Here is a 23,205-nt window from a genome sequence, read left to right on the forward strand (position 1 = left end):
CATCTTGATGATATGCTGGCATACAGGAAGTTCGCGTGGTATACGTTTGGATGGTTTTTTTTATATATATAATTATGTTCATATAATTTTAATTACAGTCAGAATGATCACATCTTATGTGTTATAGCATCCACTTTCAATTCAAATTATTATTAAGTTGAACTAAAATTGGATGTTTTAGAAAGTGAAAATTAATCATGCATAACGCTCATATGCATACTAGCAGATTAGTTGCTTTTATATATATATATATATATATATATATATATGATAACAGTTTTTATTTTAAAATAATACATACACAATTAATCATACTTAACTTATATCGAAGAATAAGATAATGAAATACTAGCTAGAATTGAGCACCTGATTTTGCTAATTTGATATATTCTATAGTGATAAATAATTGGTGTTATAATAGAATTCGATTGAGGTTAAAAGCTTTGTCTACGAAGATATTCAAATTAATATTGATATATTAAAAAGAATTAATACCTGATTTTATTATTTGGATATGTTTTTATTATGAAAGAATATTCCTAGAGCTTATCACAAAGATCGATTGGGCCAGAGTATAATTACAACTCCAATTCATGTGTTGGGAAATAAAAAATAATTCATTAATTAGCGATTGTTTGTCTCTCGTTGTCTTGGCTGTAATAATCCCTTTAGCTAGCTCAAGCTCAAAACTACTCTAAACAAGACTTCCTCAATGCTCACAACAACGCTCGAGCACAGCTGGGTGTTGGACCTTTGGGATGGAATTAAAATTAGCAAAATTTGAAAAACCATGAAAGTAAAAAAAAATAATAATCTTGAAACATAAAATATTAAATCATACCAGTCGCTAACAAATTACTAATCAGCTGATCATAGCACTAGTGTTATTTAATGATACAATTCAATACATGCAAATCAATATTAATACCTTAAAAATAATTAGAAAAATAATATTAATGGATATATGATATTTTTTTCTCTAATTTATTAGGATATGATTTTTTGAGGTATTACAATAAATTTAAAGAGAATTCAAAAATACATGTAAAAAATTATGGGTTGAGTCGAATAGGTACTTGGACGGATAAAGAGACCATTCATCCTATTTGACCCGACTTGACCGGGTGTGGATCCAATGTAAATGATGGTTATAGGAATACCGAGTTGGATGCAGGTGCAAAACAACTCGACTCGGTCCATTACCATCCTATTGGTTCTCTGCTTTTCCTGTCATCATCCATTGGGTTAGTAGGTGCAATCCAAGATGCTACCTCAGTAAGAATAGACTTAACTATTCTTACACATATAAATATATTTTAAATATATTATTATATGGATTTATCCATCATCTAAGATTACAGATCAGACTTAATTTTTTACATATCATTTTATAGAAGCATTATTAAAAATTTATTTACAATGATGAATTAATAACTATATGTTAACAAAATTCGCATTCTAAATTCAAAAATACAATTAGTTTGGTTCATAATCTTTTATATATATTATTCTCAATTAAGCTCGTTGGTATTTTGATCCTTTCTCTCTCCACACACACACACGTATAGAGTAATTTTCTCTCCCTCCCTGATTTCCCTTTCTTTTCTTTCTTTTCTTTCTTCTTCTTCTTTTCCTTTGGATACGATGAGGTTTTTATTTAAGCGGTCTACAAAAATGGAGTTTTTATATTTAATTTTTTCAGATATCGATGCCATATAATTAATTTGTTAGTTAAGGTAATTCACATCTTATGCCATCTCTTGCGGTAACCATTCATTTAGAACAAAATATATTAAGGAGAGCTGTTTTTTAAAGTATATTTTATTTATAAATATATTAAAATAATATTTTTTTATAGTTTTTTAATAATTATTTTTTATATCAGCATATCAAAATAATTAAAAACTATAAAAAAATTAATTTTAAATAAAAAAATGATTTCAATTAAAAAAAAAACTCAATTTGAAATGCAATTCTAAACAACATAAGGGCCATTTTTAGAAAAATAAGTTGGCATGGTGTATTCAAAATGAAGATCAGATATCTTTCTTAATAGACACTTTTAATGATGATTTTATATATTAATAATTTAATCCAAATCTACTTCCCAAATTGGTGTCTCGAAAATTGTTGCATCGTATGGGGTGGATTCCCCTCGCACAGAGAACTCGCTCATCCAATGCTAATAATAATAATAATAATAATAATAAAACTCTTGGGAAATTGACTGGCAAATATGGATCTCCGCTTTTGGAAAAACTAAAAACTAGTTGTGTTACGTAAATAAGAATAAATAAAAGACTAATGCACTCAGTGTATTAAATAAATCAATAGCAAGCCTTTAAATAGGCTGTACAGTAGCAAGGAAATAGGAACAGAATAATAATAAAATCTCCACTATCTAAAACGTGGATGGAACTCCTATAGAATAGGTCTTTCATTACTTATTCCAGATAAACTCAAAAGCATAATCAACATAACTTATTTTAACACCTTTCCTTAAACTAATATCTGTAGATAGGAATTAACAGCTGCTACTCCTTCTCTAATGACATCTTTTGAAGAGCACAGTCCAAGGAGATTTCGAAGCTTGACAAAAATTGCAGGCTTAAGAGGCTTAGTTAATATATCTACAATCTGATCTTCACTCTTGCAGAACACCAGATTAATAACACCTTCCTTACATAGATCACGTAGGAAGTGAAACCTGACATCAATGTGTTTGTTTCTCCCATGAAATACTGGATTCTTTGAAAGCTTTATGGTGGACATGTTATCACAATAGATTAAGGTTGGACCTTGGTGCTGGTTGTTTTGTAAGAACTCAAGTAATCTGCGTAACCAGATTGCTTGACTTGAAGTTGATGCTGCAACAACAAATTCAGCTTCAGTGGTTGATAAAGCTACTATCTGTTGTTTTTTCGAAGACCATGAAACAACTCCAGAATTCAACATGAACACCAATCCGGAAGTACTTTTTATCATCCATGCATCTGAATTTTGTATCTTTATACTCTTATAACTAATATTTATTAGTGAGACGTAATCTTTTATATGCTTTTTAAGAATTTTTCATTCTTATATGTGTTCTTGTATATAAATATTTTTTTCTCGTGTGTGTGTGTGTATATATATATATATATAGCACTAAAATATCTTTCAAACTATATATATATTTTTTTCTAACACTTAAAAAACATCAATGATAAAAAAACTTAACAAAATTTAAAAAATCAATAAAATAGAGAAAAAAAAACTAGAAACCTATTGTAACATCTCAAGAAACTAAAATAAATCATGAAAATATATATACAAAACACGTAGGGAACTAAGATAAGATTCATTGTCAAATTTAATAATTTTATGTATGAAAAGTTTTGTTGGTGTTTATACTTACAGTTTTATATTGAAGAATTCTATCAATGTTTCAATTTATATTTATCAATTTTGTAGCCGTGGTTGTTTGTAGAATACAAGACGAACAAGATATGTACTAATTGAAATACAAAGTACTAACCTATCAATAAGAAATTTTGTAAGCTAGTTGCATTTTATTAATTACTTCCAGATTTATTTTGAAAAAAAAAAACAACATAAGAAAACGAGAAAATAAAATTTATTATTAAAATTTTTTTTGATAAAAACATCTAGATTTCTTTCTCCGCTTATACTTTTTTATAATTTTAAAATGAATCCTAAAAAGTAACTACTCTAATTACTAAAAAAAAAATTGAAGGATTTTAGAAAGATTATTTGATCAGTTTTTGCTCGATTCTAGCATGTTCCGCAATTGACGATGAGCCAAGGGAGGTATAGTGTTTTTTTTACAGACTATCCGGGTGCATAACTTTACACGAAAAAGAAACAGAATAGTCAAGAGTCTAAGACTATGTTTGGTAACGAGGATGCAACCTGTTTGGTAAAGAAAAATAAATAGTTTACAGTGTATGGACCCTACATGTTTTTGCGTCTGAGACGCAGGAAAAGAAAAAGCAGCAAAATGCTGCTTTTTACTCACTGCTCATACTAATTGCACTGTTCACTAAACAGTGCAATTATCATGAACAATGTACATTGATACACTGTTCACGTGAACAGTGCAAGATAATTGCATTGTTCACTTAAAAAACAATGAACAGTGCAATTCACTTGCACTGTTCACGTGAACAGTTTTTTTCAGTGTGTTAATTTTTTTAACAGTTTTTTTTTAAAAAATAAAACTAGTTTAGAGTGAATTAAATTCACTCACACTGTGATGTGAACAATATTTTTTTTCCCGAAAAACTAGTATATAGTGAATTAAATTCACTCGCACTGTAATATCAATTTTATATCTGATAATGTTTTATCTAATTTTATTACACTCTCAAAAAATTATGAAAACTGTAGTTCTTATCGGATGAATTTTGTACGTAATGGAATTATAAATAGTTTAATGAAATAATAAAAAATATTTTACATAAAATATTATTTATTTCATGATGTAATAGGAGTAATTAATTCTACAATATTTAAATATAAAACCATCAATATTAATATATATATTTTTAAATTATTTTATAACCTCAATTTCAAAAGCATTCTTAATCAAACACATTAAACTACTTTTTCTTCAACCTCAGTTTCAACCACAGTTTTAACTAAACACCTATTTTTTCAAACCAACCTCAACTAAAAATACTTTTTATAAAACAACTTTTTTCAAACCACAACCACAACAGCTACCGCAATACCAAACACATAAGTCGTCCATTTCAAAAAAATAATCCAGTACTGTCTGCTTCTGACTAAAGGATCTTTTTGAAGTTATCTAGATATAGAATCAATTTAAAAATATTTTTTTTCCACACTAATTCTGGTATTGCAACTTGGCATTATTTTAAGTTGGAAATTCTATCAATCACTCAACAATTTGAAAAGAAAAAAAAAGTGTATAGAAAGCACGGGTTTGTTATTATATATATATATATATATATATATATATAAAAAGCATTTTAACTATTTGTTTTTTTAATTAATAACCAACTTGCTGTTATTATTATTTTCACCTTACATATAAAATTTTAATTGATCAACAAGTTGTAAATTTAGATAGTTTAATTGGTGAAATTCTGAATTTGTTTTTCAGAGATCATTAATTTGAGTGTCACAAATCTCATAACCACTAGAAGTTTATATTGTCGTTAACTTCAAGGTCTTTAAGGATTAGTCGAGGTATACGTAAATTGATCCAGACTTTTATTATTAAAAAAAAAAAAAAAAACTAGCTGATGTTCAAAACAGCCCAGGTGTTCCTATCATGTTAATCCATGTTACACGGCACTTCTTTGTTTTGAGATGCTGCCACCACATGCTTGACCTCAAAAAAAACAAAAACCTTCACTTTTTTTTTTCTGTCTTTTGGGGTCTTGACTCATGGTCAAGAGATAAAACACGTTCGGATATTCTCGAATATGCTAACTTTTGATGGGCGTGTTACACGCTCTTCTTCTCTTAATTTTATGAGAGGTAATATATATTTTCGAATAAATTCGGCAAATAAAGATTGAATTATTTTTGTCATTCTGCTAAGGTCAGTTATTGCTAAAACTTTAAGATTCATGAGAGCTTTAATATCCCAAAAAGGAGATATATCCCTAAAAATCAGGCTAATATTCCCTCGTATTCATGTTAATAATCCATTTTGTATATCATGGTTAATTTGTAGGTTTAAAAGAAGATTTTTTAAAAAGAAATTCTTTGAATGATTACATGTCACTAGGAAATCAATTAGTTGTTCGGTAATTTTCTTTGAATGATTCCACCAATAGCATGTCCTTCCTAAAATATAAGGCAACAGACAAAAATCTAAGAGCTTATTAGGCTTTTCATCTAATTAAAAAAATTGAAAATATTAATTTGATGATAAAGGAGATTTTTTTTTTAAAATAGAATTCAAATCTTATAATCAATATTTACAAAGATTTATTAAATTTATTTGCATACATCATACCGATAATATTTTTAATTAAAATTATCTTGAAAAAAACGTAACTTTTATATTCTTCTTTTTATTAAATAAAAAAAAATTATTAAGATAATGACACATAACATGGTAGACCAGTGTGAAAATTATGAATGAAATTATTGGATTGGTGGAGTGTTAGTGGTTCTCTTCCTTGCCATGTGAATGATCTATTACATCAGTGACCCAACCTAGTGTTTGAAAAATTCCAGTGTAAGACTTGGCCTATACTTTCTTGTTTTGTTGTGTTAGCTAAAATATATGGCTCACAAAGAATAAGATTATCTTCAATATTGGAACTGCGACTTTTGAAGACAGTTTCTCCTTGATTTTATATCGTCTCTCAAATTGGCTCAAATCTGCAGATAAGTTTTTTATAGCTACTAGAACTGATTTATTTATGGGGCCTAAATGTATTATAGATTGGTCTAACAACACCAAATAAAGATTTTAAACATGGCGCATCAACTCTTTTAGTCCTTATGCTTGTTTTCTAATCTTTATCTGTCAACTTTTTATTTTTCATTATCTGCCTTTTTTTTTTTATCTGTCAACTTTCTAATCCTTGATTATTCCTTATGCTACATTCTACTTAGTCCTTTTAAGATATCGAATTCTTTCGGAAAAAAAAAAAACAGAGAAAGAGAGCAGATAATTACATAAAACTTACTACCTCGCGATGAAATCCTAAGATGAAATCCAGCAAGAAAATGTCTTAGTAATTGAACACATTGATCAGGCACGACCATATGTAGTCAGCATCGATTTATTCAAGAAAATCGACTTAGAATTTGGCATCTATGGTAATATTCAAATAGAAATTTATTTTTTCTAATTAAACTTTTTTAGGTTAAATAATCAATTCAACTTAAAAACTTAAAATATTAAATAAAATTTTAAAATATATTTTATATTATTCTTTAATATACTCTTTCAAATAAAAAAAATTTTAAGTTTGAAATTTGTATAACCTCATATTATTTTGTACTTAATTTTTATAAAAAAAATAAAATAATAAGATTCGAACTCATAATTAATTGGTTATCAAAGTTTTAATGTCATGTTAAAAACTAATTCAACCAAAAAATAGATCCTATGTATAATTTATAATACTCTACATAAATTAAACCATTTGATCGAATCACTTGCTGCCAAAACATCCATACATTTTCATCCAATTAATGTGAAGCCGACATTTCTTCAACTTTTCCAAGGGACTTGCTTTGGAGTCCGTCATTTAACGCTATTGTTTTGAACATTACACAGCTGCTAAATGGATAGTTCATAATAAAAAAAATAGTATTTTGATTTTTTTTTGTTTGTTTTTTATATTTCAAAGTAAAAGCCAAACAAAATACTAAAATATCTTTTCTTTTCCAAAAATATTATTCTTACATATCTTTTAAAAAAACTAAAATTAACAAAGTAGGGCCAACAAAAGAATAAGCCAATTAAATATAGCCACGTGGAAAAAAAATAACATCAAAATTATTAAAAAAAATAAAACACTTATTTATTCTAAATTGGCTTTTCAAATAGCTTTTTTCCATTGAAGTACTATACATGATAAAATAAAAACTATATTTATACTATTTAAAATACTATTACATCAATTTACCTTTTTAAAATAGCTTCTCCCATCAGAAATAGTGTAACGCCTATAAATACCGTTTGAGCTCTCATTGTTATTTCATCCATCACCTACGAAATTCTTTTGCGTGATAAAAAAAGAGAGAGTGTGCAAAATGATGTCAAGCAAGATTTCTCTTGCTTTCTTTACTCTTATAACCTTATCCCTAATCCTTCCCTCTCGTGCCCAAGACAACCCACAAGATTACCTTGATGCTCATAATGCAGCTCGTGCAGCTGTAGGTGTTGGTCCACTAACCTGGGACACCACAGTGCAAGCCTATGCACAAAATTATGCTAACCAACGTGCCGGCGATTGCAACCTTGTCCATTCAGGTGGACCTTATGGGGAGAACATTGCATGGAGCAGCGCGGACCTTTCAGGTACAGATGCTGTAAAAATGTGGGTTGATGAGAAGGCTTACTACGACTACAACTCCAACTCATGTGCCGCTGGCCAGCAGTGTGGGCACTATACTCAGGTGGTTTGGCGTAATTCTGCTCGCCTAGGATGTGCTAAAGTGAAGTGTAGCACCGGAGGAACCTTCATTGGGTGCAACTATGATCCACCCGGCAACTATGTTGGGCAAAAACCTTACTAAACCTTTCTGATTATGAAATTAGTGCTTCTATTACCTGGAATATTAGTGATAAATAAGCTGATTTATATTGGCATTAATTAATATATGATAGAAAAATATTTGCTACATCTTGATGATATGCTGATTGCTGGCATACAGGAAGTTCACGTGGTATACGTTTGGATGATGTTATATATATATATATATATAAATATAATTAGCTTCTTATAATTTTAATTATAGTCAGAATGATCACAACTTATGTGTTATAGCATCCATTTTCAATTCAAATTATCACTACAAGATTTAACAGTTTTACCGACGGAATTTTTTCGTTGGTGTAAGACACATATTCCATCGGTAATTATATTACCGACGGAATCACAGATGGAACATACGCGTCGGTAATAATATTTTTTATTACCAACGGAATTACCGAGGGATATACCGACGGAATTACCGACGGAAATTTCGTCGGTAATTATATAAAAACATTTTTAAAAAAATTATTTTATAAAATTATAAAATAATTAAATTAACATAAATCAACACTCTATAATATATACTCAAAATGCTTGGAAAAAAGAATAAGAAAATCAACTCAAACAAATTTGTAACAAATAAATAAAACAAAAAAATAAATTCAACTAAAAAAATTCATATGAAAAAAATAAAGTTACAATTGCTAAAAATTTAAAAATCCCTATAAATAAATCAACTAAAAATTGATCTCATATGAAAAAAAAAATCTCACAACAACATTTATACAATTATTAAGAACACAAAAAATTAAAAATAAAATAAAATAACAAATATAGTGAAAAATATCATGAAAAAAGAAGGAAAAAAAAAATCTTACCTTAATGTAGTTGCAAGTGAAGCTAAGGAGAGAAAAATAAATCGTAAAGCATATTAATTAAAAAAAAGTAAGAAGATAAAAGAAGAAAGAAGAAGAAGACATACCCCGAGCATAGAGGGAAAGAGAAGGAGATGAGGAGAGAAAAGAAGAGAAAGAAATAGATATTGATGTTTTTTACATATAGTGAAGAAGAAGAAGAAGAAGAAAAGTAGTAGAAGAAGAATAATAAGAAATGAGTTTATCTCTTATGAAATAAGGGGATCCAGACTTTTTATTGAGGCGTGTTAGCGACGGATTTACCGACAGATAATTGAATATTAATATTTTTTAATTATTCCGTCGGTAATTCCATCGGTAATATTTAATTTAAATTTTCAATTTCATAAAAAGTTTTCAGAAACCGCCAACAATTACCGATAATTTTTCAATCCGTCAGTGATTCCGTCTGTAATATTATACTTCAATTCATGTGTTGGGAAATAAAGAATAATTCATTAATTAGCGATTGTTTGTCTCTCGTTGTCTTGGCTGTAATCATCCCTTTAGCTAGCTCAAGCTCAAAACTACTCTAAACAAGACTTCCTCAATGCTCACAACAACGCTCGAGCACAGGGTGGGTGTTGGACCTTTGGGATGGAATTAAAATTAGCAAAATTTGAAAAACCATGAAAGTAAAAAAAAAAAAAAAATCTTGAAACATAAAATATTAAATCATACCAGTCGCAAACAAATTACTAATCAGCTCATACCACTAGTGTTATTTAATGATACAATTCAATACATGCAAGTCAATATCTAGTATTAATACCTTAAAAATAATTAGAAAAATAATATTAATGGATATATGATATTTTTTTCTCTAATTTGGATATGATTTTTTGAGGTATTACAATAAATTTAAAGAGAATTCAAAAAAACATGTAAAAAATTATGGGTTGAGTCGGATAGGTACTTGGACTGATAAAAAAAACCTTTCATCCTATTTGATCCGACTTGAGCGGGTGTGGATCCAATGCAAATGATGGTTATAGGAATACCGAGTTGGATGCAGGTGCAAAACAACTCGACTCGGTCCATTACCATCCTATTGGTTCTCTGCTTTTCTTGTCATCATCCATTGGGTTAGTAGGTGCAATCCAAGATGCTACCTCAGTAAGAATAGACTCAACTATTCTTACACATATAAATGTATTTTAAATATATTATTATATGAATTTATCCATCATCTAAGATTATGGATCAGACTTAATTTTTTACATATCATTTTATAGAAGCATTATTAAAAATTTATTTACAATGATGAATTAATGACTATATGTTAACAAAATTCGCATTCTAAATTCAAAAATACAATTAGTTTGGTTCATAATCTTTTATATATATTGCTCTCAATTAAGCTCGTTGCTATTTTGATCCTTTCTCTCTCTCCACACACACACACGTATAGAGTAATTTTCTCTCCCTTCCTGATTTCCCTTTCTTTTCTTTCTTTTCTTTCTTCTTCTTCTTTTCCTTTGGATACGATGAGGTTTTTATTTAAGCGGTCTACATAAGTGAAGTTTTTATATTTAATTTTTTCAGATATCGATGCCATATAATTAATTTGTTAGTTAAGGTAATTCACATCTTATGCCATCTCTTGCTGTAACCATTCATTTAGAACAAAATATATTAAAGGGGCTGTTTTTTAAAGTATATTTTATTTATAAATATATTAAAATAATATTTTTATAGTCTTTTAATAATTATTTTTTATATCAGCATATCAAAATAATTAAAAACTATAAAAACAATTAATTTTAAATAAAAAAAAATGATTTCAATTTAAAAAAACTCAATTTGAAATGTAATTTTAAACAACATAAGGGCCATTTTTAGAAAAATAAGTTGGAATGGTGTATTCAAAATGAAGATCAGATATCTTTCTTAATAAAAACACTTTTAATGATGATTTTATCTATTAATAATTTAATCCAAATCTACTTCCCAAATTGGTGTCTCGAAAATTGTTGCATCGTATGGGGTGGATTCCCCTCACACAGAGAACTCGCTCATCCAAATGCTAATAATAATAATAATAAAAAACTCTTGGGAAATTGACTGATAAATATGAATCTTTGTTTATGATGTGCGCAAACTGATCCAAACATCCACATTAAATTAAAAAAAAAAACTAGTTGAAGTGTATAGACAAATTGGTAATCAATAGATGGCTGGAAAAATGGAAAACCATTTTGAAAATCGTAATCCTATGATATAAATACTATATTATAATAAGATGAATAAAATCAGATATGCATACAAAAATGATTGAGGATTTAATAACTTTACTATTATATGTGAATTCACAGTTTGCTTTGTGCCCATGATTAAGAAGAACAAAGAAAAAAAACGAAGGAAAGAAGTTGCTCTGTGCCTGGAATGGAGACGGCTAGGTTACAAGTAGTCATTTGCGTTCATGTCTCCCTGGCCCAGGCTTCTGCCGATGATTTTGTTAAAGCCCATAACGAAATTCGTGTACAGGTTGGGGATGTCCCGATTTCTTGGAACAAAAACATTGGCAGCCGGAGCCTGTTTGGGCAAGGGAACTTGCTATACCAAGGATCTCCTGCTGCAATTTAATCGAAGACATGTTCACTGAAGGCCTCTTATCCTTTGACTGCGTCTGAAGCTGTTGGGTTGTGGTGCCAGCGAGAAACCTTCCTAGGATTATTTTGCCTAGTCAAAAATTTTACATGAGTTTTTTTTTTTAAATTGGATTTTAAATATTCATAGCAAGCTATCTAATGCATAAATTTATTAACGGGAGAGATTTTCACTGTATATTTTTTACTGTGCAAAATTTTATTTTATTTTTTTTCAATTTAATCCTTAAACTTTGTTTTTTGCAATCAAGTCAAAGAGCAATTAATTTCAAATTCTTATGAAAAGGTGAGATTGAAAGGGGGAGGACTGAAATTAAAAATACGGCAAACATAGGTGACGTATCACAAGTTTAAAAAACATTTACTTTGGTCCTCCAACTTAAATAATCACGCAAATTATACAATTACAGTTCATTGAAATTGTTCCAATTCCATTTTGGTACATAGATTTATTTTTATTAATTTTTATCCTTAGTCGAGAGAGGAGAGAGAGAGGGGTCGCCGGACCCCGTTAATAGAGAGGGAAAAACTTGTCATCGGCACCGATTTAGACCATAAAAATAAAAGATTTTTACGTCAAATTGTTTTATTTGAAACGGAGAATTTATATTAAGTGTTTTTATATCTTAAAAGTTCTTGAAAAAATATATCTGAATTCAAATTAAAGACAATAGAAAGTGATGACATGTATCGAGGTTTACTCTTATGCAATTAATTTCTAGAATATCCATGCATCTGAATTTTGTATCTTTATACTCTTATAACTAATATTTATTAGTGAGACGTAATGTTTTATATGCTTTTTAAGAATTTTTCATTCTTATATGTGTTCTTGAATATAAATATTTTTTTCTCGTGTGTGTATATATATTTTTATCTTTAGCACTAAAATATCTTTAAAACTATATATTAATTTTTTTTCTAACACTTAAAAAACATCAATGATAAAAAAAACTTCACAAAATTTAAAAAATCAATAAAGTAGAGAAAAAAAACTAGAAACATATTGTAACATCCCAAGAAACTATAATAAATCATGAAAATATATAGACAGAACACGTAGGAACTAAGATAAGATTCATTGTCAGATTTAATAATTTTATGTATGAAAATTTTTGTCATTGTTTATACTTACAGTTTTACATTGAAGAATTCTATCGATATTTCGGTTTATATTTATTAATTTTATAACCGTGGTTGTTTGTAGAATTCAAGACAAACAAGATATGTACTAATTGAAATACAAAGTACAAACCTATTAATAAGAAATTTTTGTATGGTAGTTGCATTTTGTTAATCACTTCGTAGTTTATTTTGAAAAACAAAATATAAAAGAACAAGAAAATAAAATTTATTATTCATAAAAAAAATGATAAAAACATCTAGATTTCTTTCTCCACTTATATTTTTTTTATAATTTTAAAATGAATCCTAAAAAGTAACTACTCTAATTACTATAAAAAAAATTTGAAGGGTTTTAAAAAGATTATTTGATCAGTTTTTGCTCGATTCTAGCATGTTCCGCAATTGACGATTAGCCAAGGGAGATATAGTGTTTTTTTTTACAGACTATCCGGGTGCATCACTTTACACGAAAAGGAAACAGAATAGTCAAGAGTCTAAGTCGTCCATTTCAAAAAAAATAATCAAGTACTGTCTGCTTTCTGACTAAAGGATCTTTTTGAAGTTATCTAGATATAGAATAAATTTCAAAATAATTTTTTTCTACACTAATTCTGGTATTGCAACTCGGCATTATATTAAGTTGGAAATTCTATCAATCACTCAACAATTTGAAAAAAAAACAAAGTTTATAGAAAGCACGGGTTTGTTATCATAAAAAAAAAAAACTAGCATTTTAACTATTTCTTTTTTTAATTAATAACCAACTTTCTGTTATAATTATTTTCACCTTACATATAAGCTTTTAATTGATTAGACTCAACCAGTTGTAAATTTAGTATAGTTTAATTGGTCAGATTCTGAATTTAATTTTTAGAAATTATTAATTTAAGTGATACAAATCTCAGGACCACTATAGATTTACATCGTTAACTTCAGGATCTTAAAAATTTAGTTAAAGTATACGTAAACGAGTTCGAACACCACCGTTACAAAAAAAAAAAAAAAAAATAGATGATGATCAAAACAGCCCAGGTGTTCCTATCATATTAATCCATGTTACACGGCACTTCTTTGTTTTGAGAGGCTGCCAACACATGCTTGACCTCAAAAAAAACAAAAACCTTCACTTTTTTTCTGTCTTTTGGGGTCTTGACTCATGGTCAAGAGATAAAACACGTTCGGATATTCTCGAATATGCTAACTTTTGATGGGCGTGTTACACGCTCTTCTTCTCTTAATTTTATGAGAGGTAATATATATTTTCGAATAAATTCGGCAAATAAAGATTGAATTATTTTTGTCATTCTGCTAAGGTCAGTTATTGCTAAAACTTTAAGATTCATGAGAGCTTTAATATCCCAAAAAGGAGATATATCCCTAAAAATCAGGCTAATATTCCCTCGTATTCATGTTAATAATCCATTTTGTATATCATGGTTAATTTGTAGGTTTAAAAGAAGATTTTTTTAAAAAAAAATTCTTTGAATGATTACATGTCACTAGGAAAATCAATTAGTTGTTCGGTAATTTCTCAAGAGAAAACAAGAAAAGGTGTCATGTTTTAGACGCAACAATGGAAGCGGCGTGATTTGTGGAACAAAAACTTGCTAGGACAAGAACAAGATTAGTGCAAGCAGGCGGTAAGAAAGAGGAAAAACATAGGAAATTCAAAATGCCATATAATAATTCAAATTGAAGTAATCCCAGACCTCCCACTCATCTAAAAATTAATTAATCAGTCCGAGTTTTGATTCAACTGAACATACACCAATACCATGTCCTCCCTAAAATATAAAGCAACAGACAAAAATCTAAGAGCTTATTAGGTTTTCATCTAATTAAAAAAATTGAAAATATTAATTTGATGATCAAGGAGATTTTTTTAAAAAAAAATTGAATTCAAATCTTATAATCAATATTTACAAAGATTTATTAAATTTATCTGCATACATGCATCATACGATAATATTTTTAATTAAATTATTTTGAAAAAAACATAACTTTTATATTATCCTTTTCATTAAATAAAAAAAAATATTAAGATAATTACACATAACATGGTAGACCGGTGTGAAAATTATGAATGAAATTATTGGATTGGTGGAGTGTTAGTGGTTCTTTTCCCTGCTATGTGGATGATCTATTACATCAGTGACCTAACCTAGTGTTTGAAAAATTTAAGTGTTAGACTTGGTCTATATTTTCTTGTTGTGTTAGCTAAAGTATATGGCTTACGAAGAACAATGTTATCTTCAATGTTGGAACTGCGATCTTTGAAGACAGTTTCTCCTTGATTTTATATTGTCTTTCAAATTGACTCAAATTTACAGATAAGTTTTTCATAGCTACTGAAACTAATTTATTTATGGGGTCTAAAGGTATTATAGATTGGTCTAACAACATCAAATGAAGGCTTTAAACATGACACATCAACTCTTTCAGTCCTTATACTTTTTTTCTAATCTATATCTGTTGGCTTTTTATTTTTCATTATCTGCTTTTTGTTTTTAGATTATTCTATTTTTGTTTTTTTATGTCTTGCTTTTGGCTACATTCTATTTAGTTCCTTTAATATATCGAATTCTTTCAAAAAAAAAAAAAAGATAATTACATAAAACTTACTACCTCGCGATGAAATCCTAAGTTGAAATCTAGCAAAAAAATGTCTTAGTAATTGAACACATTGATCAGGCACGACATATCTGGTCAGCATCGATTTATTCAAGAAAATCAACTTAGAATTTGGCATCTGGTAAATTCAAATAGATATTTATTTTTTTCTAATTAAACTTCATTATATCAAATAACCAATTTATAACCAATTTAATTTAAAAGCTCAAGATACTAAATAAAATTCTAAAATATAATTTATATTATTTTTTAATACACTTTTTCAAATAAAAAAATTTTTGATCTTGAAATTTATATAACTTTATACTATCTTGTGTTTAATTTTTATTAAATAAATAAAATAATGAGATTTAAAGTCATAATCGCTTAGTTATCAAGATTTTAATGTAAAGTAAAATTTAATTCAACCCAAAAATTTAATATATAATTTATAATATTCTACATAAATTAAACCGTTTGATCGAATCACTTGCTGCCAAAACATCCATACATTTTCATCCAATTAAAGTGAAGCCGACAACTTCTACTTTTCCAAGGGACTTGCTTTGGAGCCCGTCATTTAACGCTATTGTTTTGAACATTCTACGCAGACAATCGATCCAAGCATTTAACGCTATTGTTTTGAACATTCTACGCAGACTTCGCTTGCATACTTCCAAATCATCGTTCACATAATGTTGCAGAACGCCTATAAATACCGTTTGAGCTCTCATTGTTATTTCATCCATCACCTACGAAATTCTTTTGCAAGATAAAAAAAGAGAAATTAAGTGTGCAAAATGATGTCAAGCAAGATTTCTCTTGCTTTCTTTACTCTTATAACCTTATCCCTAATCCTTCCCTCTCGTGCCCAAGACAACCCACAAGATTACCTTGATGCTCATAATGCAGCTCGTGCAGCTGTAGGTGTTGGTCCACTAACCTGGGACACCACAGTGCAAGCCTATGCACAAAATTATGCTAACCAACGTGCCGGCGATTGCAACCTTATCCATTCAGGTGGACCTTATGGGGAGAACCTTGCATGGAGCAGCGCGGACCTTTCAGGTACAGATGCTGTCAAAATGTGGGTTGATGAGAAGGCTTACTACGACTACAACTCCAACTCATGTGCCGCTGGCCAGCAGTGTGGGCACTATACTCAGGTGGTTTGGCGGAACTCTGCTCGCCTAGGATGTGCTAAAGTGAAGTGTAGCACCGGAGGAACCTTCATTGGGTGCAACTATGATCCACCCGGCAACTATGTTGGGCAAAAACCTTACTAAACCTTTCTGATTATGAAATTAGTGCTTCTATTACCTGGAATACTAGTGATAAATAAGCTGATTTATATTGGCATTAATTAATAAATGATAGAAAAATATTTGCTACACTTGATGATATGCTGGCATACAGGAAGTTCACGTGGTATACGTTTGGATGATATATATATATATATATATATATATATATATATATATATTCTTATAATTTTAATTATAGTCAGAATGATCACAACTTATGTGTTATAGCATCCAATTTCAATTCAAATTATTACGAAGTTGAACTAAAATTGGATGTTTTACAAAGTTAAAATTAATCATGCATACTAGCATATTACCGTCCGTATTGTTTTTTTTTATATATATATATATATTTTTAAATTCTATTCTACTTGTCACACCCGCGAATTCACAGTGAACTTTAAAAATTCAATCAAATAAAAAGAACAAATTCTAGATATTCTATTCTTTTGTTATAACCCAATTTTTTTACCCTTTTTATTGTAATTATTATTAATATTTTATTTCCTGAAAAATAATAACAAAAAAGAAAAAAAAATGATGATGAAAAAAGAAAATAAAAAATAAAAAAAATAAACAAATGATGAAATAAATGAAGAATGAATTAAAATTTGGGTTAAGGACAATATGATTAGAAGTTTTGGAATTTAATTAAACTTTGGATTAGTTTTATTAACCAAATTAAAGGCTTAATTAAAGAATTGATAAGTTTTGGACTTAATTGAACTTGGAATTAGTTTAATTTATGAAATCAGGGGCTTAATTGAAGAAATACTAAAGTTTGGGGCTGATTCGGGTTAAAATTGCAAGAAATTGAAGTCTAAGGACCATTTTGTAAATGGTGCTAAAATCCAGGGGTCCAATTAACGTTTATCCAGGGAGCTTGATTACAAAACTTTCAAAACTTCAAGGACCAAATCAAAAATAGCAGTTGAATGGAAAACGGAGCCGTTTCTTAGACAACTGTTCACTGTCTTCTTCCTCCGTTTCGACCGTTTGCAGCCAACGCTTACGTTTCTTCATTAAAGGCGTTTTAAAGGGTCAGTTACAGGGCATTTAGGAGGCCGGCCGTGACCACCACCGGGGCTGTCTCTGGCTTTAAAAGCCAGAGAAAGGCAACGGGAAAAAAAAACAGAGAGATCACGGGGAAAGAAAAAACAGAGAAAACAAACGGAACAAAAAACACAGAGACGAGAAGGAAAGAAAAACAGAGGAGCAACGCAGAGACAAGGATTGGCCCTGCCATTGTCTTCATCCCTGTAGAAAAAAGAACGACCCAGAAATTATTTTCCACAGAAAGTCGGCATCTGCATCATCTTCTTAGCTCCTTCATCATTCAAGAAGTTGTTGGAAAACGAAAGTAGACGTTGGACACAAAAGGAAGAAAGTAATAGATGAGAGTCACCACCAGCGCTGTAACCATCTTCATCGCCTCCCGAAGCAGCTACGCCCTTTCCTTTCTCCTTTCATTCTCTGCATATTTTATTCATAAACACTGTGCGAAGGTAATTTAATTACCTTCGCACTGTGCAGCACGCGTGAAGTTACTTCACGCGTGCCTTTGACTTAGCCCCGCCAGGTCACTGGCTTGGGCCAGTGACCGGGCCGGGCTGGCTGGGTCTAGCCCAGCCCCATATGGGTTGAGTTGGACCCAGCCCAAGAAATAAAAATAAAATAAAATAAAATAAATAAATAATATGTACATGCAATAAATAAAAAAAATATAAATTTATTGGTTTATTCACTGACGCCAGAGCCAGGAATAAAAATACTGATTTAAATTTATTTTATTTTATTGTATTTCGTTTTATTTTATTTAGCTACATAAATAAAAAGTAAAAAAAAATGTGTAGGCGTAGAAAATAAACTTATTTTATTTGTTTATTCACTGATGTTAGAGTTAGGAGTAAAGTAAATGATTTAAATTAATTTTGTTTTTATAAATATTTATCAACGCCAGAGTTAGAAGTATCCGTAGTTGAATATTCACTGGCACTTGAGTCAGAAATATTACAAGTAAGGCATCATAGCACAAACTAACAAACTTTTAGCAATTTAAGACAAAACCAGCAATGTAGCTGACCTCAGGTAGGGTGCGCTAGGAGTGCTAATACCTTCTTTAGCTACAACCAGTCTCGAACCATGAAATCTATATTGACCAGTTAGGGTTCCTAGTGACTATAATACTAGGTGGCGACTCCTTCAATAAGACATTTCCCCATCAAAAGAATAAGATGCCGGATATCTGTTCTTTTTTCAATCAAGATTAAAAAATTTTAGGGCCGCCGCGATGTCCGGGTGTGACAACTTTGATGGGAAAATGTCTTATTTAAGGAGTCACCATCTAATATTATAGTCACTACGAACACTAATTGATTAATAGAGATTGGTATGAGACTGGTTACATGAAAGAGAAGATATTATCACCCTTTAAGTGTCCTGTCTGAGGCAGACTGCATTGCTGACTTTGTCTTAAATTGTTAAGAGTTTGTTGTTTTATATTATGATGGTTTGCTTGTAAGATTCCAGACTCTAGTATCAGTGAATATTTAACTGTGTATATTTTTAACTCTGACATTGGTAAATATTATGTAGCCTAAAAAAACATATGATATTTTTTTTAATAAGAAACAATCCCACCTTTTTATGAAGAAAAAAGGGCACTTCTAGAAAATGAACATGATAGTCCAATTAGCTGATTTCATCGACTAATCACTGCCCTCGTGAGATATTATCTTGAAATGAATTAGCTGATGATGACCGCAATTACTTCTTTAGTTAGTCCCTTGTAGTGTTCATGCCGACTAAAATTTGAGGACATTTTGTCGTGATGGTCTAAAACAAGTTTCCCCGACCCTATATATAATATCAGCATGTCTAACTTTTGTCATCAATAAGAAAATTTTTCATATATGATGGTATCTCAAAAAATTCAAGTAATCTAGAAATAAGATGCTCGGATTGGATAAATGGTTGATCAATCGGTCCTATCAATATCTTTCATTTTTCCTAGTCAAGATGGTTGATAGCTTATACTTGGTATTTGACAGGTCAAGGTGGCTTGTGGTTAGTACCTGTAAGAGATTCTCTTTGATGGAGTTGTGGACTATCCGATACTTAAATAAGTATCTTTTTAGAGAGAGAAAATATAATAATACTCTAAAAAGAGATGTTTTGGAAATATATATGCGGTAAAGAATTAAAATTATGAATCTTTGTTTTGAAGGTCTCATAGTATATTTATAACCCATGAGTTTTGTTATTTTGTGTAGAAGAAGGACTGAAGTGTAATTTCACCTTTATGATATTTTAAGTTGTATTGTGAGTTGTATTCCATTTATTTAATCTAGCTAAAAGATGGTGATATGGTTGACCATGAAATACTTTAATACATCTAATGGGCTTGGTAGAGTATAGACTTATTTAATTAAGCCTATTTGCTGAGAAATAATTTATTTATAATTTTATATAAAAATATATAGAATTGATGATATTAGACTCAATCATCTCTTGGGTTTAGCTAGCGTCAGACTCAACATGCCTAGGCTAGCACCAAACCTATCGCGCCCAAGACCTGGTACATTGCCAAGCCCAATCGTGGCTAGGTCTGGCACTGGCCATACTCAACGCGCTCGGGGCTTGGCAGTTGGCATACTGCCAGACCCAATCACGGTTGAGTCTGGTTAGTGCTAAATCTACTGTGCCCGAGACTTCACACACTACCAAGTCCAATCGTGACTGGGCCTAGCTAGCGCTAGACCTAAAATGTCTTCACTGGAGCATGTTTGTGTTATAGAAAATTTATACTTGTAAGTTTTTTTTAATCTCGTGTTTTTTTATAAAGATATACTGATAAAATCATGATTCATCACAATATCTATTGAGAAAACAAAGCTACATGAAAATTGTCAAGAATTCATTAGCAATTGCTGTTCTCGTTGCCTTAGCTGTAATAATCCCCTGCTCAAAACTCTCCACAAGACTACCTCGATGCTCACAGTAATTCTCGTGCACAGGTAGGAGTTGGAAATATGATATGGGACAATAAGGTGGCAGCTTATGCAAGAAACTATATATGTTAATCGGCTTAGGGGTGATTGGAAATTAACTTGTGCATTCTGCAGGTGGATCTTTTGGTGAAAACCTTGCGGGGAGCAGTGCTGCGGTGAAATTATGGGTTGATGAGAAGCCAGAGTATAATGACAACTCCAATTCATGTGTTGGGAAATCGAAAATAATTCATTAGCGATTGCTTGTCTGTCGTTGTCTTGGCTGTAATAATCCCTTTAGCTAGCTCAAGCTCAAAACTACTCTAAACAAGACTTCCTCAATGCTCACAACAACGCTCGAGCACAGGTGGGTGTTGGACCTTTGGGATGGAATTAAAATTAGTAAAATTTGAAAAACCATGAAAGTAAAAAAATAAATAAAATCTTGAAACATAAAATATTAAAACATCCCAAAAAATTGAAATAACCCATAAAATATTAATAAACACAAAGAAAACTAATAAAAAAAATAAAAAAATCAATGTTTTGCAAAACTTGTTTTATTGGCATTGACATATTTGCATGACAAGGCTTGACCGACCGACATCGGGTTTTCTTTTTTAGATTTTACAAGTTAGTTTCATTTGTTTTCTAAATTCCTTTAGTATTTTTTAAAACATTTCTTCATTTTATTATTTTTTTGAATATATTTTTCAGTTTTTTTATATTTTTAAAATTAATATTTTTATGATTAAATTGTGGGCATTTTCATCCAAAAAATAATAAAAGTACATATGGGAAAAAATATATAAATATATATATGGGCGGGTGAGAGAGAAAAATTCTAAAAATGGCATATGGGATAATACCCTCAATATACAAGAGTATATGGACAGATGTTTTTAATCTTTTTTAAATAAAATAAAATAAACAAGTAGCTAGTGTGAAGTTTACCGTCATCTCGTAAATATATTGTGGAGATATACTTATACAGAATATGATCTGTACATATTCAAACAAAAATCCTATAAGCATTTTTTTTATAAAAAAAATAAATAGCATCACAAGCACTGACGACCTCCTACTATATATATTATTTGAACAAATACAAATTTGGTATGAAGTAAGGCATCGCGATCCTTTTCTGGAGGCTAGGCTGCTGGCAAGTGTTGAATAAGCATTATGAATTGGTCTTAGCTAACATTTCGTTCCTATGGAGTGAGGGCAGCTTTTCTCGATATAAAAAGCTGGTGGTGGTACCTTTACACAAGCAACAATATCCATTTTTATTTTACTACAAAAAATGAAGAGTACTCTTGTAATATTTTTAGTGTTCATCATCTACTTCATCTTTCCTGTTAATGCCTCCCTTCCAAGCATTCTTGGCAACAATTTGATCGAGAAAACCTGCAAACAGACACCCTATTACGATCTTTGTGTAAGATCTTTAATATCAAGTCCTCGCAGCTTCAATACAGATGTTGAAGGCCTCGCCAAGATAATGGTTCACACCATTAACGCTAGGGCAACCCACACACTACATCGTATTAACAAGCTGCTTCAACATAGACAGGACACAAATATGAAACGAGCCTTGCAATCTTGTGCCAGTCGCTACGATGCCATAATAAAGGAGGATATTCCAGAATCTCTACAAGCCTTGCGTTTGGGTAACTACAAATTTGCAGAAGCAGGCACAGTGGATGCTGCTTTTGAGGCCAGGTTATGTGAAAAAGAATTCAGGAGATGCAAATCGCCCCTGGCTGACATGAATAGGGTTGTACATGACGTCTCCATCGTGGCTGCATCCATTGTTCAGACAATCGTATAAGCGATTGATATCATTTTAATTTTTGTTTAGCCAACTAGGGGATTCGAAATAAATTTTGAGACTTGCAACTGATCATTAATAAGGACATAACTAATTTTGGGTGTTGCTTAATTAATTTCTATTAGGTTTGGTTTAGTTCTTTCCTTGATATCTTGGTCTTTTATGCACCTGATAAATTCTTATTTTGGAAGTAATGGAAGAAGAGTTTTCGTTTTCTTGTTTTTCCGGGGCTCCTGTTATGCTTTGAAAAACGCGAATAAAATCAAAATAGCTACCATGTTCAATTCTGTGGGGAGTGAAATTCTGAGTTATGCCTTCGTCTAGAAGATGAGATTGTTCTTGGATTGGACATGGAGGAGCGTTCTTCTGGGGATTTTTGGTCGCTCAAAATTTCTGTTTTCCGTTCATGAAAAAGCCCATTTCAATTTATAAGGAAGCATAAAGGCCCAATATCAAAGACAGTACATAAACCCATTTCCCAGAGTTGGCCCATAAAGACTAATCTCTAGAGTCCAAGGTTATGGAAACCCAAAACATTAAGTCCACGAGCTAGAATCCACCGACCTAGAATTCAGCTACAATTTTTTTTTGTGGATGATAGTTTTTTTTTATCTGGAAAATAGTAAGA

General features: G+C 30.3%; 3 protein-coding genes across 3 annotated transcripts; all 3 read left to right on the top strand.

Annotated features, from left to right (window-relative positions):
• The first annotated feature begins 7,684 nt into the window (after window positions 1-7,684).
• On the top strand, window positions 7,685-8,342 carry LOC18109646 (pathogenesis-related protein 1). The gene has a single exon (XM_024608310.2). It carries the CDS (start codon window positions 7,750-7,752, stop codon window positions 8,233-8,235), a length of 486 nt encoding a protein of 161 aa, XP_024464078.1. The 5' UTR covers window positions 7,685-7,749; the 3' UTR covers window positions 8,236-8,342.
• A 7,844-nt stretch (window positions 8,343-16,186) lies between these two features.
• On the top strand, window positions 16,187-16,846 carry LOC18102077 (pathogenesis-related protein 1). The gene has a single exon (XM_006379094.3). It carries the CDS (start codon window positions 16,254-16,256, stop codon window positions 16,737-16,739), a length of 486 nt encoding a protein of 161 aa, XP_006379156.1. The 5' UTR covers window positions 16,187-16,253; the 3' UTR covers window positions 16,740-16,846.
• Window positions 16,847-21,975: 5,129 nt separating this feature from the next.
• LOC7469658 (cell wall / vacuolar inhibitor of fructosidase 1) lies at window positions 21,976-22,798 on the top strand. Its single transcript, XM_002313897.3, has one exon. The coding sequence runs from the start codon at window positions 22,050-22,052 to the stop codon at window positions 22,575-22,577; it is 528 nt and encodes a 175-aa protein (XP_002313933.1). The 5' UTR covers window positions 21,976-22,049; the 3' UTR covers window positions 22,578-22,798.
• The last annotated feature ends 407 nt before the right edge of the window (window positions 22,799-23,205 follow it).

This window comes from Populus trichocarpa, chromosome 9, assembly GCF_000002775.5.
Source record: "Populus trichocarpa isolate Nisqually-1 chromosome 9, P.trichocarpa_v4.1, whole genome shotgun sequence".
Taxonomy (NCBI): Eukaryota; Viridiplantae; Streptophyta; class Magnoliopsida; order Malpighiales; family Salicaceae; genus Populus; species Populus trichocarpa.